This window comes from Pectinophora gossypiella, chromosome 7 (assembly GCF_024362695.1).
Source record: "Pectinophora gossypiella chromosome 7, ilPecGoss1.1, whole genome shotgun sequence".
Taxonomy (NCBI): domain Eukaryota; kingdom Metazoa; phylum Arthropoda; class Insecta; order Lepidoptera; family Gelechiidae; genus Pectinophora; species Pectinophora gossypiella.
This window is the reverse complement of record NC_065410.1, coordinates 17,200,936-17,216,489: the sequence shown is the minus strand read 5'-3', so window position 1 is coordinate 17,216,489 and position 15,554 is coordinate 17,200,936. Positions and strand designations below refer to the sequence as shown.

At 39.5% G+C, this 15,554-nt stretch overlaps 2 protein-coding genes across 2 annotated transcripts; both read right to left on the bottom strand.

Annotated features, from left to right (window-relative positions):
* Window positions 1-278: 278 nt before the first annotated feature.
* Window positions 279-1,496, bottom strand: LOC126368475 (fork head domain transcription factor slp2-like). The gene has a single exon (XM_050012495.1). The coding sequence runs from the start codon at window positions 1,444-1,446 to the stop codon at window positions 565-567; it is 882 nt and encodes a 293-aa protein (XP_049868452.1). The 5' UTR covers window positions 1,447-1,496; the 3' UTR covers window positions 279-564.
* A 10,362-nt stretch (window positions 1,497-11,858) lies between these two features.
* Window positions 11,859-15,120, bottom strand: LOC126368332 (H/ACA ribonucleoprotein complex non-core subunit NAF1-like). Its single transcript, XM_050012243.1, has 3 exons — window positions 14,988-15,120; window positions 13,794-14,799; window positions 11,859-11,985 (listed from the first exon to the last, which is right to left on the bottom strand). Exons 1-2 carry the CDS (start codon window positions 15,118-15,120, stop codon window positions 13,802-13,804), a joined length of 1,131 nt encoding a protein of 376 aa, XP_049868200.1. The 3' UTR covers window positions 11,859-11,985; window positions 13,794-13,801.
* Window positions 15,121-15,554: the final 434 nt, after the last annotated feature.

The following is a 15,554-nucleotide window of genomic DNA, read 5'->3' as shown; positions in this document are numbered from 1 at the left end:
GGTTGTATGTGAATGTAGAGCAAGATTTATTTTGTAGTGCCTGTTCGCTTAGACATCATTATTTAAAATGTTTTTTATATTATTTTGTTTGTTAGCTAAGCACTTTAGGTTTCATCAAAATTTAAGGCAATGTACGATGATTCATTCGGAAGTAATGCTGCGTGATAAATGATCTGAAAGGATTCCCGTTGATAGAGTTCTTTATGTAGAGTGCCGATATAATGCGGTTGAGTGGCTGAGCGGGTTCCACGAACCAGCAGGTAAATGAAAGAGTGAAGGAAGGGAACAATATCTTTTAATATAGCTCTTTATCTTAATCCTAGGGCTAGTCAATAAATATACACTTTGGAACTATTTACATCTTTACAATATACATTAGAAACGATAGCGGAATGCTACGGTGAGGTACAACACGTCTAACATAGTGCTTCTACGGAGATCTGAGATTACCTCGAGTCCACTGGTCCATTACACTAACTAAAACTAAATCACAGATAGAAAGTCAAGCACGCCTCTGAGTATTGCGGGAGCCTCGGTGAGATTCATGCGCCGGCGCCGGCGGGATCACTGGCGGGTGAGCACCGTCACCGGCTTGTACAGGTGCGGCGACAGCGGGTGATGCGGGGACAGCGGGTGGTGGTGCGGCGCGGGGAGGTCGGGGCTGGACGCCGGCGACGTCGGCGGCGAGCGCGGCGGGGACGGCGCGAACAGCGGCGAGCACAGCGCGCCCGCCGGCAGCCGCTCGTACAGGCTCGCTCCCGGGTACATGTAGGGCGTGTCGCGCAGCGCGGGGTGAGGCGCGGGCGCGGGCAGAGCCGGCTTGTAGCGCTGGTACAGCAGCTGGCTGTATAGCCCCACCAGCTGGCTGTAGGCGGCCGGCGGGTACGGCGCCGGCAGCGCGCCCAGCAGCGGCCGCTTGAAGCACGCCAGCCGCGCGCGCCCGCCGAGCGCCGAGCGCCGGCGCAGCTTGCCCGTGGTACCTCCAATGAACACGTCCTCCGCCGACGCGTCCAGCATCCAGTAGTTGCCCTTGCCTGGGTCATCGTAGTGCCGCGGCACCTTCACGAAGCACTTGTTCAGACTCAGGTTGTGCCGGATCGAGTTCTGCCAGCCTTGCCTGTTCTCGCGATAGTACGGGAAGTTGGTCATGATGTACTCGTAGATGCCGTTGAGCGTGAGCCTCTTCTCGGGACTGTTGCGGATAGCCATCATGATTAGAGCGTTGTAGCTGTAGGCGGGCTTCTCGTGCTTCTTTTCCTTGTTGTCGTCACTGCTGTCTTGTTTGGGCTTGGAGCAGTCGACGGGCTCGGTGCCAGTGACGTCGAGCTCGCAGTCACTCAGGTCGGGCTCCGAAGCGGGCGCGTCTGTTGACGACGGCGCGGGCGACGGCGGCGCCTTGTTCATCAGAATCGCGTTTATACTGAAATCTCCTTCGAACTTCACCATGGTGATCACTTGTTACACTGTGCGGCGCTGCGCGTGTTCATGCACTGCGGGCGGCGAGCGGACTGCGGCCGCGGTGGAGGGAGGACGTATTTATAGCGCGCGCGAGGCGCTCCGCCCCGAGAGCTTTGCACGGCGACGTCAGCCAATGGCGGCGCGAGCTTTCCCGTACATAGACACGCCCGCCCTGCCCCCACTCTTCAGCCCTCTCCCCCTGTTACTACTCATCTCATGCTCTCTCCATCGTCGGAGGCTGCGCGCACGCTCCCTCGTATATTCACCTTGTTTCTCCTGTTGGCTCTGTCTACGGCACAATTTACAGAATTTGTGGTTTGTAATGTGATTGATGATATTATAAAGCAATTAGAAGTATAACGATTTAAATTCCACTCTTTGTGTCATTAGAAGTCACAAAAATAAATAGTATTAAAACATTAACATTTAGTGCAGTGTACGGAAATATCATAATTTCAAAATATATTCAGAAAACATTAAGTATTTTTATCAAAATAAATAACATCAATAGATATAATTTCTAATTTCATAATATTTGGTGGTATTTGATGTGGTAATATTTAGTATACTGGGTGTTAGTGACATCGTAACGAATACTGAGGGGGTTGATTCAGACCATGATTCTGAGTTAAAATCAAGTGGAATTTTCCGTCGCAAAATTCATGATTTTTTTTTTAGTTTTTTTAAATTATTTTCAATTCTATACTTTTGCGATGGAAAATTCCACTTGATATTAACTCAGAATAATCAGATGAATCATCCCTCTCAGTATTCGTTACGATGACACTTACACCCCGTACAAGTACATACGGTAGCCATATAAGTAGGTATGGGTGTTAGTGACACCGTAACGAATACTGAGGGGGATGGTTCAGATCATGATTCTGAGTTGATATCAAGTGGAATTTCGTGTCAAAAAATTCATGAAAATTTTTCTTTTCTTTTTAATTATTTTCCAATCCATACTTTTGCGACGGATATTTCTACTTGATATCAACTCAGAATCATGGCCCGAACCACCCCTTAAAGTTTTCGTTACGATGTCACTAACATTCTGTATTTGGTTATTCCCGAAAAATGCATTTTCGGAGGTATGTGAATGTGACCTAACCTGTATTGGGCTGGTATTCCCTTCGCGGGTTGGACGGTCAGACAGGCAGTCGGTTCTGTAAAAACCGGACCTTTCAAATCGCCAGGTTAGGTAGGAGGTAGGTAGGTGATAATATTTGCAGATAAAGATTCGGATGCTGTTCACACATTGATAACATAAACCTCGGAACCTGTGCGGTTTGACGAAGCTTGTGCGGATTTTATTATGTATGAATTGAATATGCTTTCCCTTATTATTTTTTTTAATATGAATGTTGGTACTGACGAAGCCTGTGGTGGATTTACATTCTGTTTTTTTATTATTATTGTTTCTGAATAAATATATGAATATTTATATTTTAACCACTTACAATACAACCTCGGATATAATTTAATCTTTTGCTTACACGTTCTTTATCAGATTAAACACAGACAATAAATTGTATTTCCGTTTGCACTTTGCTGTGTGATAATATGTTTAGGTACGTTTTATGGATAAGTATCTATGATTATCATTATTATATTCGAATAATGTAATAGGTACTTAGTTTTTTGTGGGTACTGTACGCAAAATAATAGGTACAGTAGGATTTGTGACAAATAAAAACAGATTTCATACGGTAAGCTTGAGCTGTGAAAGTTTACCTATATTTTTTTTATTTTGTGGATTATTGTCTTCTTATCTTTATAATAAGTCTAAATTCAAAACATCGTTGCCCTAGTAGGTATGTTGGGTATGTATATATATATAACTAAGGGTCAAAATGAAATGAAATGAAATAGTTTTATAACGCGGGCACTCTGCTCTCTTAACCACACAGCGGAAAAAACGGATTTGTTCATCTGCCCTCTGAGTGAGTTCATAAAAGTAGCACTCCTAGTTATTTGTTAGGAGAATAGCTCAATTTAATTAATCAGTGTAAATATTAATTGATGTATCCGTATAGCGAATTGGTTTTTATTGTAATAATGTGTAGTGTGTAGTTATAAATAAATAAATAAAAAAATTGCAGGCATACGTGGTTATAAGCCAGGTACAATCAAATCAACTGAAACATAATAGGGAAACTGCAGTAAAACGCGACTGTACGTAAATATACTGTCATTTTAAGCGTTCTTACTAATTAATAATTTACTTGAATTTATAAAATGGGTAGATCAGATAACAGTGTCTATGACAGGACACAACCTATCTATATGTATAATAGTAAGTACCTATACTTAATTAATGGGCACTTAACAACTTTCTATGAAGTTTATTCATATTTTCTTCAAAGTAGAGTAACATAAATTACGTACGTACTTACGTAATAACGACATTAACTTAATAGCCGTCCTACGCCTATATGTGTAAACATTCGTCGGATCTAACCTTTCCTATAGACGACATCTACAATTAATAACAGACGCTCTACATCGACGGGAGAGCTGACAAAGCGACTTGTAAAATTCCAAGTCATATTGTAATAGGAAATAAAATGTTTAATCTTATTATCATAAAATAGGATCGGAGTCGTCGCGGGAGACTTACCGGTCCATCTGATACCGAGTGACGGGTCACACTTGACGCATTAGCCGACAATGGTCGCGACGAACGCGGCAGTGTGGCATTAGCCGCACTAGTTGGGTATAGATATACAAGGAGTGAGATAGCTTGTCTGCTGGTAAGTCACATTAAAAAAACAAACTACTGCCAGACCGGAAGTAAAGAAAGAAAAGAATTACAGTCAGCTGCTTATCAGCACGGGGGTATGTCGTAAAGTATACAGAAGGAGTATGTTCCATACTCCCACTGCTAGGGGCCGTATATAGGCCATTTCTATCTTTTTTTTTCTTCAACTTGAAGGACGACATACAGTATAGGTTGGTAACTTGTCACGAAATATAGTATATCATAGTAGTAATCTTAGGATTTCGATACCAAATGACTTGTAACAGTGGTTTCGAAGAAGCGTGGATACTTAGTTCATCTTGCGATGGATGTATAATCCGGACCCATCTCTGACTTCCCGAATTTGGAATATAGTCGTGAATTTATATTACATAACTTGTGACTCTGCCCGTCACTATAGGCTAGTTTCCAGCTAGTCAAATCAGTTACTTTTTACTAAACGTCAAAACTCGAAATTACTATGACTATGAAACAGCAACATGTGACGTCATAAAAAAACGTGACGAAATGTTGCTCTTATTATTACATTTTTATTTATTTAAATTTCTAAATAGGTTAAACAGAAAAAAGAAAATGTTTTTAGTCATCTTTAGATATGTCTTTATTTAGTAATCAGAATTTCATAATTTATGTCTGACCTAGGAAACTACCTAATTTTACTTACCACACTGGTCGTGTCACAGCCGATCACAGTTGTGCCGGTCAAGTGGAGTGAGTCACCGTGTCGGGCCGACACAGATCTCGTGTGTCTCCCGGCGTCACGGACGACGATAAAGGAATATGGAATGCTATGGTTGTTTAGCTGATCGACGGTCACTCCCCGGCCCTAGTGAGTGCTATCCGGGAGAAATTTACAATTTACGTCACATCAAAAAGAAAATATAAGTAAGTATCTTAGAGACACGGCAGTAGCTAGGCGAGTCGGCAATTTAACTTCCTTGGTAAGGTACCTGAGGGTATTAAAGCCTAGCTAAGGGAGATTTGTTATAAATTTTGCGCTCAGAGTAGTCTATTACAAAGCCATACTAGGACTCCTGTCCTCCGCCTCTGAATAATACTGACAGTTAGTGCTGCCCTCTGTCAGGTTCCAGGTTACAGTCCCTGTGACCTTCCATCCTGCATTGCCATACCGATGGCTCCCATCTTCGCCTCTGCAACCGTTGAGGTCTTCACCCGTATCCATGGGCAAGGGTTCTACGTTATATCCCGTAGGTCTGGGTCCCTATTCTAACTCAGCTACCATCTCACTCTGGCCTACTGAAGTAAGAGGCGCCCACCCCCGCGGCAAGGACGCGCCGAACAGGAATTGCCCCAGTGAAGGGCAGAGAAGATGACTCTGTGCCTCCTGGGGCCGGGTCTTTGGTCTTGTATGGAACCAAGACCAAAGACCTGGAACAAGACCAAAGGGCAAACATACCTACACAGGACATATACAACAGTGTGTTCTTTCTTGTACTCCGGTCTTATCTGCCTAAAAGTTAGGTGATAAAGCTCCTCGTACATAAGTTTTGAGCCATTTTACAAGCGGGCACGTTCCCAAATTGGGAACATTCCCGGGGACAGCACATCACTGGGTGCACCGCCACAAAATCCGCGTCGTTTTAGAATCAAAGTATACCAATATACTGTTCAGCGAATGGGTCACCATTTCGTAATAAGTAGTCATAATTTATCCCGCCTACAATATAGCTGCACTACTATTTTTTGTCTCTTCACCCGCACTGTTCCTGATAGCAATTGTCAAGAAAATACAAAAAAAAGCAAGTAAAAAGAGAGAGTGACAGTTAGCTAAAGCTATATTCCGCAGGTAGATAAATCACACACAATCTCAAGTTGTTCTTTATCGATCTGTGGTAATTTAACTTCCTTGAAACCTTGTCAATACAAAAGATTTTTAATCCTTTTATACAATTCCGTAATATTGATTGTGTTCTGTCATTATTATCGTTACTTAACAGACTATTTATTGTATTTGAGTACTTATATTACTAATCCACTGTTCTTAGTAAACAAAGACGATGTTCCTATTGTCTCAAGAATTTAAAAGTTTACGGTGAAAAAAAATAAAAAAAAATACTTATATTACTTATCCGACTAACAAGGATAAGGGTAAGGATGACTTTCTATACTAAAACCTAAGGCAGGTAGGTAAGCACACCCAGTGAAAACGGAATATAGTCAAAGAATTATCATCGTCACTAATTTAAGAGCCACGCTCTGTCGGTGTAGCATTCTCCATTCTTGTCTATCAAAAGCCAATTTTTTCACTTCCTTAAAAGACACGATGTTCACCTTCTCTTTAATCTATTCCACGTAAGCTCTTCTTGATCATCCCATTCCTCTCTTTCCTTCTAGCTTCCCTTCTGTGATGTTTTTAATAAATTCGTCGTGTCTTATTAAGTGTCCAATCATCTTGCCTTTTCTGTCCTCAATAATTCTCAATATTTGCCTCTTTTCCCTTACTCTTACTAGCACTTCCTCATTAGTAACTCTTTCAGAGAATTATAGGAATTATAAAACTCACTACGTTGGTCTAACAAAAAGCTCCGTGAAGTGAGGTACTTATCATCGTGCGATGGAGGTAGGTACTGTTAGATAGAAAAGAATCAATATCGACTGATACATCACTATGCTCATAAACGTCACAACACTAGCTTACGTACTTTGTCTGATCTAATTCTTGCCGCGCATTGATACGATTGTAATATGTTGTATTATTAAATTAAAAGGTAATCCGTAATAGTGTAGTTTCAAAGTAATCAAATCAGTTACTTTTTACAAAACGTCAAAACACAAAACTATGGATTTTGTATAAAAAGAAGTCATAGAAAAACGTGACAAAATGTCGCACTAATTTTACATTTTTCATTATTGAAATTCATAAATAGGTTAAATAGAAAAAAAGAAAACGTTTTTTGACAGTTTTAGATCTGTCTTTATTTAGTAATCGGATTTCATACTTTATCCTTACCTAGGAAATCACCCAATTGTACTGAACTGGTCGTTCTATTTAATATTACCATCCCAATTTGGAATATAAGTACTTAGTCGTAAGCCTCGTTTTATATATAATTTATTGACCTAATTATAATATTTAATGTTTCGTAAAAACTCCTTGTTTATACTTTAAGTAAGTAATAAACAGTATAAACAGAGAGATGTGGTGTAAAAGACGATATAATGACTAAGATTGAGAAGGGAATATTAAGTTTGGATACGCGTAGCGGATGAAGGATAATAGGATTACGGAAGCAGTAAGTATATAAAGCGAAAGTTGGTGGTAGAGGAAGACCTAGAAGGACGTACATTGACCAAATTGGAGATGTCCTTAGAAAAGGTTCAGTACGATCTGCTCAGAACCGGCGTGCGTGTATGAAACGATTGATGAATGTGGAGGAAGCAAGAGAAGTGTGTGAGGATCGAAGCAAAGGGAAATAGACGTAAGTTTATGTTTGTATGTAAATAATAAAATAAAAAATAAACTATTAAAATTGTGTACTGGTGAACACATAGTGGATATAATTGACAGGAACGTGAAACTAGTTTCCCTTTGTTGATCGTTGCAATTTAAATTATAATGTAAAGCCGTAACAAGTTCCTTATAACGCCAATGTGTCTGCGGATTGGACTGATAACGTGCGCCGGCGCAACTCGTGCGTGAACCGCGACATGACGCGGGCACCTTTATCTTACAGCTATAGATACTGAAGATAATAAATATAATTGTTAATAAATGAAATATTAGGAAATAAAAAAAATATATTTCTACTATGTTATTTTGTACTATTCAGAGGCTGAGGACAACAGGAGTATTTAGAAAAGTACGGCTTTGAATTAGAGTACTCTGGGCGCCATCCAACTCGCGTCAGACAGAGTACTGCGGGGCGGAAGGCAAGAGGAAAACCACGGCCCTATTTTCCCCAAAAAGTGGCATGGAGAATGCTACACCGACAAGAGCGTGGCTCGTAAATTGGTGATGATGATGATGTTATTCTGTAAAACTGACATAAACCCGTCGCATGCCAAACACTAAGAAGGATTATCAGCCTGTATTCGGTTGGTCTGGTGGCCACAACTTGTGGCTCACGATATAAAGCTTCGGGTTTGATTCCTAATAGTATTTTCATAGGGATACACACTTTGGGATACTTTTCATTTGTTGGCTGAGTTGATCATCCGTTTTTACCGTCGCGAGCCAGTATCGGAAACCTTTGGCATAACTTAAACGTAGCATCAGCCATGGGTCCCCGAAGGGGTAGGCAGGGGTGTATGTTATATACATAATATTAAACATCTCACCTACTCCTTGCCAACTATTTAAGTCGCATGTAATACGGAGATAGCCTAATGCCATTAACCGGATTCTAATTCTTTTTAGTTGATATCAATTATCTAAACGTGAATTCACACTCATAAAGTAAAATTCAGACGGATTTGAATCCGTCTTCGCTTCTTCTTCTTCTATCGTGTGGATTGTGAGGTGTCAGGGTTATTATTGAGCCACCATAGGCCCCTGACATGACCCATATAATGACTACGTACTTACATCAGTAAGTAATAACCGAGACCAACGGCTTAACGTGCCTTCCGAAGCGCGGATCATCTTATTTTTTGGTCAATCAGATGATCAGCCTGTAATGTCCTAACCATACTAAGGATCACAAAGTGATTTTTGAGATTTGTCCCCACCGGGATTCGAACCCGGGACATCCGGATCGTGAGCACAACGCTCAACCACTGGACCACGGAGGCCGTTCGAATCCGTGACACTGCGATGTAAGTCAGGCTTTCAGTGCCAGAAGAATAACCCTAAAATCGAGGTTGCCAAGGTCGGTCGTCGACCTTACAATCCACACGAGGAAGATGAATTATACAGTTTTAATTATTCGTGCCTCTAATAAGCAACAAATACAAAAATTGAGCAAACACAGCTGGCTAACCACAGTACAATGTAAGTAAGTAAATATACAACATAGAAGAAAATTGCGAGGCGTAGCGAATATATACTATGTGGATAAATAGAGGAACACCATTCCCTTACAATTCTCTGTTTAATCATATTATTAATAAGCATGAAGACGTTTTAGATTATTTTTTTAATAAAAAATTCGAGTTTTTCTTTCACTTTTTTAAATGCAATTTTCTTCAACAAAACTTCGATTTATTTTAATTAATTTCAATCCGAGAAAAAATTGAGCCCACATTTTTTTTGTATGGACAGAAAACTAGCTTGTCTGTTAACAAAAATCACAATCGAATGTGAACCCAAAACTTACGGATAAGAGCCCAACTATGAACAACTTGATCGTGCCCAAACTTCTCTTTTTTATCCTAATCTTAATATCCTAATCCTAATCTTAATAAATAAATCCTAAAAAAAGCAAAAGTCTATAATGAACGATTATTGAAGGACAAAGCGGACTTTGACCGCCATCACTTAGTAATTCTTAAGATTGACCGTAGTTCAGACATTTACAGTAATGTAAATAAATACGTATATATAAATAACTGTTTGACTCAGAATCCACATTACAAAACATGCTGAATAGAATAACACAGAATTAAAAAGCAAAAATGAAAAGCGAGAAATTATAAATATTGAATAAAAAGCGAACATATTCGCTTCTTTATTGTTATTTTTATATAAAAAGGAACGCTTGACGTAAATACAGTGAGCAACAATAACTACAAATTGCAGAAATGACGTAAAACTGAAACAATAACGCAAACTGTTATAATACAAATTATTTATGTCTTTTCAGTGTTAATGACTTCATTTTATTTAGTTATACAATGGCCCCGATTCCTGCAGACACCGCCTAATTTTATTTAAAGTTATATCCGTCATTTTCATATCCGTCGAAAAGGAAAGGGACGGATGATTCACAGCTCTTAATTTTAGGAAGAATGAGTGAATGAATGAATAACCCGGGCGAATCCAAAGGTACGTCGCTGGTATGCAATCCGTTTGAAGTGCTGTCTACTTAACTGTGTCGGGTTATTGACGGATGTAAAATTTTTAGACGGTTGGTTTAGATTTGTGCTTAAAATTGACGTGTGTTCCATAAATTTTATGCTTGTCGATTACCCGTCCCTTTCCTTTTCGGCGGATAAGAAAATGACAGATATAACTTAAAATAAAATTAGATGGTATTTACAGGAATTAGCACCAATATAAATTTAGATTACCATGATAAATAGATAATTGACAATCAAACGAACTTGCAAAGTGAAGTTCGATGATAATTATGTGAACAGCTTCATTCGAAGCGATTTATTATTAACGTGTTGTAGTAGTGTTTCTACGCATCAGTCTTGCACGGTATTCAGAGACTTTATTTTATTATTTTTGTAGGGTAGACGAAAAAATACCAGTCGCATACTACCTACCGGCCGCCACACTACCGGTATTGGTACCGACCGAGCTTCATTCAGTTCAAAGAAGTATTTCACATTTTTAGGGTGGGGTTGATCTCGATCAACGTAGTTCTAAAACTGTTGGGAGGGAGTATGTAAATCGCTTCGAATGAAGCTGTTCACATAATTATCATCGAACTTCACTTTGCAAGTTCGTTTGATTGTCAATTATGTTTCACAGCTTCATTCTTTGCGATTTATTATTAACGTGTTGTAGGATGTTTAGAGCATTTGGAATTAATGTGAAATACGGTAAGCAAAGACAATCAAGTTTGTATACATAATTTTATTTTCTTTAATTACACAGGTAAGTAATCAACAATTTAGTTTTAACTGACATGTGTTTAATTTATAGAGAGTATGGTGTTGGCAAATTGATTTGGGTCCGACACTAAATCTCTATTATAAAATTTTGCGAAGACGGAAGAAGATTCAGTCCACCCTGCTGTCTTTCTAATCAAGTCAATGCTGACGCCGAGCCGACCGGCTGCAGATGTGGCTGCGTGCCGTGTGCTGTGTCCACTGAAAATTGATGTATCTATTCCACTGCGAGCTAGCGTATCTTTGATCCAACGACTAAGTGTTTGTTTTGTGACTTTGGAAAACGGTTTTTTATAACTTATAAATAAATATTCATGATCTTTTCGTAATGATTGGGTTTTATTTATATAGGAAACTAGACATCGAGCGGGGCATATTTCTGGGCGTAAATTAAAGTATGGTAATCTCAATAGTGGTTGTGAAGCGTTTAACTTTGATGTTTTTATAAGATCAGGAATTTTTATAGATACAGAATTAGTCTGTTGGATAACGTTAGGTAATTTGACGAGTGAAAATGTTTGCACACGGTGCGCAGTCACTAAAGCCAATAATGTCAATGTCTTTTTTGAAAGTGTTTCTAAACTGAGGTTTTCATTTGGCCAATGTTGTGCTAAGTAATTTAGAACTACAGCAGGATCCCAAGTGGCATTGTATCTAGGATTTGGAGGCCTCAGTTTAGAAACTCCTTTCATAAATCTTCGAACTCTTTCATCATCTAATTTATATCCGAATAACAATGATAAGGCAGATTTAAACGAATTGATTGTCCCGTATCTAGCTCCTTTGTTGTAAACAATTGTCAAAAAATCCAGTATATCGTTAATTGATACATTTGTATAATCAAAATTTTTGCTATTACAGTACTGTATCCATTCTCTAACACATCCATCATATTGACTATAAGTTGACTCAGTTAACGATGCTAACATGATTTCTATAGTCTGAGGAGCTAAAGATTTCTTTAATAATGTTTGCCGGAAAGCTTCGCGGCAACCAATTTTAGGGTTTTGTGGAGCTGGTGTGTGTTCCTGAAAGGAGATTTCAATAGGTCAATGTTAGGTTCAAAAACTACGGCAACGGAAATCATCAATTTTTGAAACAACGGATACCAGGGCTGGGTAGGCCAATATGGTGCCACAACAATACCTTCTGCCTTATCATCAATAATCTTTTGAAGTATCTTAGTAAGTAGAGCGAATGGTGGAAACGCGTAGAAATAAATGCCTTGCCACGATATAGTGAACGCATCTATTGCTTTTGCTTCAGGATCCATTTTCCAAGTTACATAAACAGGACACTTGGCATTGCATCTACTAGCAAACAAATCTATCTGAGGACAACCTAAACGATCAACTATTTCTTTAAACGCATTGTCGTTTAATTCCCATTCGGTATCTTGAAATCGTTTGCGAGATAAAAGATCAGCGTTACTGTTATCTTTTGTGTTTATATATGACGCGAAGACAGTTATTCTACGCTGTTCACACCATTCCCAGAATGATCTAGTAATTTTATTCAAGTGCCTGTACTGAATACTACCCATTCTATTAAGACATGAAATTGCAGTGACGTTATCAATACGTAATAAAATTGATACGTTATATAATTCTTTTGCGAAACATTTGAGACCTAGAAAAGCTGCTTTCAGTTCCAATTCATTTATATGCAAATCTGACTCATCACTTTTCCAATGTCCAAAGCATTCTTCACCATTGCTGAAAGCTCCCCAGCCAGATTGAGATGCGTCAGTAAATATTTCTAGATGGTAACTATTAGAACCTAGCGGTGTATAACCCGAATCAATGTGGTCTAACCACCAAAACAAATCAGCTTTTAGCCATTCAGGTAAAGAAATAATTTGTTCATAGGAAGGATTTTTAATTAAGCATCGATATTTATAACTTTCAAATTCTTTTGTGTAAAGGTACGAATATTTAATTGCGGGGCAAGCGGAAATAAGCAAGCCAAGAAGTCTTGCGAAGTTTCGTAATTTACATCTGTGTATATCTGTCAGAAAATAAACTATACGTTCCTTAATTTTTGTTTTCTTTTCTATTGGCAAAGTAAGAGTCATATCTTTAGTATTAAAGACGAAACCTAAAAATTTGCATTTAGTATTGGGAACCAAGCAACTTTTCTTAGTGTTTATAACAAATCCCAAGCTTTCTAATAATTGTATAGTCTCAGAGACATTAGTCTTACATTCTGAAAATGTTTTACCTATACAAAGAATATCGTCTAAATAAATAACCGACATAAAACGTTGTAAACGTAAGCATTGGGCCACGGGTTTTAGTAACTTTGTAAAAACATACGGTGCAGTGCATAAACCGAATGGTAAACAATTAAATTCATACAAAATACTATTATATTGAAATCGTAAATATTTCCTATGTGATTTATCTATCGCAACCAAAAAATATGCATCCTTTAAATCTATTGACGACATGTGATAATTTTTGTTTACTAATTTAGAGGCAGTGCGATAGTCCTCCATTTTAAAATGTTTGGTTTCAATGAATTTATTTAGGGACTTTAAATTTAATATAAATCTTTTTTCACCATTTGGCTTAGGTACTAGAAATACTTTTGAAATAAATTGTCCTGGTACAGGTTCACATCGAGATATAGCATTAGCTTCTAATAACTTATTTATAGAATCCATAAAATCGGTATGTTCTTGATGGTTTTTCGGTAAACAATTAGGGCTATCAGTACAGTTTGGTATACTTGTAAAGGGTATTTTGTAGCCTCGTATCCATGATAATATTGTAGGGTCTGTAGTTATATCAGACCAATTACGTTTAAAGTGCTGAAGTCTGCCAGCGAAACCTACCTCACAGTTTACTTGTGGTAAGAGCGACGCGGTGGTGGCGAGCGCTGGCCGGGCCGGTGATGCGCGCCGCGCGCTGAGCCCCGCGCCGCTGCCTGGTGCGGGCGGCCGCGGCCGCTGTCGCTGCTGCTCGCTGGCTTGTGGTCTACTTTGCGGTGCTGGGGCTTGAAGTTTAAACGACCTCTGCTATTTTTAGGAGTTTGTTTCGGTTGATTTTTCAAATCGTCCCCGGATCTTTGTATTGATTTTGCAGCTTTTACTTTTTCAGATATATTTTCGCCAAATAACCAAGATTGATCTCTGACCGATTCCATTAAAGTGTCCTTAAGTTGCATGTTGGTTGAAGAGATAACCATATTTCTTCGGGATTTTGTCTCCATAAAATGATTGTCGCATAAGATGCGGCAAGCGTCACTAATCGGTTTGAGTAACTTTTGCTTGGATGTTTCGTTGGAGAGAATCAGAGATGTAGCCGAAGCCAAGGCGGACAGGGCTATGCCAATTTGTTTTTGTTTTTGCATTAGAAAAGTGTCTCTTTTCACCAACGGATCGGAAAGGGCTGCCTTTGCCTCAGGGTTGAGGTTAGGTGCTATTAACAAATTGCAGTTGCTAGGAACCAGATATTCTTCCAGCAATTTTTCTTTAGTGTCTTTAAGCAGACCTTTAACGAGTATCTCTTGCCATCTACTCGCTACATCTTTGTGAATTGGTGGCCCCAGAGCAGTTTCACATCTAGGTGCGTCACCGAGAAGTTGTAAAATATCTCCTTCGAGTTCTTCTGCAACGATTGTTTCTGCGGTCGCATTATGATCTGCTATTACCGATGCTGTCGGAGGTGGTAACGGCGGCTTCGGCGGCGGCAGGAGCGGTGACGGCGGCGGCGGCGGCGGCGAGTCTGGCGGCGGCGGCGACTCCGGCTGGGACGGAGGAGACGCAGGCGCGTGCACAATCACTGGTAACGGGGATTCGCACTCTGCCTCCATTGGCGGCGGCGAATCTGAAGACTGACCTGTGGTGGACACGCGGTCATGTTAATGTTTTTTGTTTACGAAGGGAACAACCTGTAAGGCGGAGGCCCACAACGCTTTTTATTAACTGTCACGACAGAGATAACCTTTAAATCGGAAACTCACATCGCTAAAGAGTGATTCACTGGTCAAAATCATAGCAGACTATTTAATATTTATGGGTACTTACTGCTTAAATCGTCGTCTGAGGAGTAAATAACGCGGTTACGTTTTGTTTTGTTTATCAATTTTTCTTCCAACCGTCGTATTTTTCGCCTAATATAATCTTCATCACTATCTGCATGTTTTCTCTTCTTTCCCATCGTTGATAGAATGGAAAATAAGCAAACTTGAGCTATAAAAAAAATATATTCACTAAGTATTTTTCAATACGAAACAACACGTGCGAAGACTTGAGCACGGAAACACGGAATGAAGCTCGGTCGGTACCAATACCGGTAGTGTGGCGGCCGGTAGGTAGTATGCGACTGGTATTTTTTCGTCTACCCTACAAAAATAATAAAATAAAGTCTCTGAATACCGTGCAAGACTGATGCGTAGAAACACTACTACAACACGTTAATAATAAATCGCAAAGAATGAAGCTGTGAAACATAATTGCGCAGAGTTGCCGTTCTATACGTAGTATTTTTCCTCATTCCATGCTAGTGGGAGCAATGGCATCCTCGGGCATGAACATCAAATGCTACCAACTGTCTTCTGCTGCTGTCTCCTGGTGACTTGTTCTCTGGAGTCG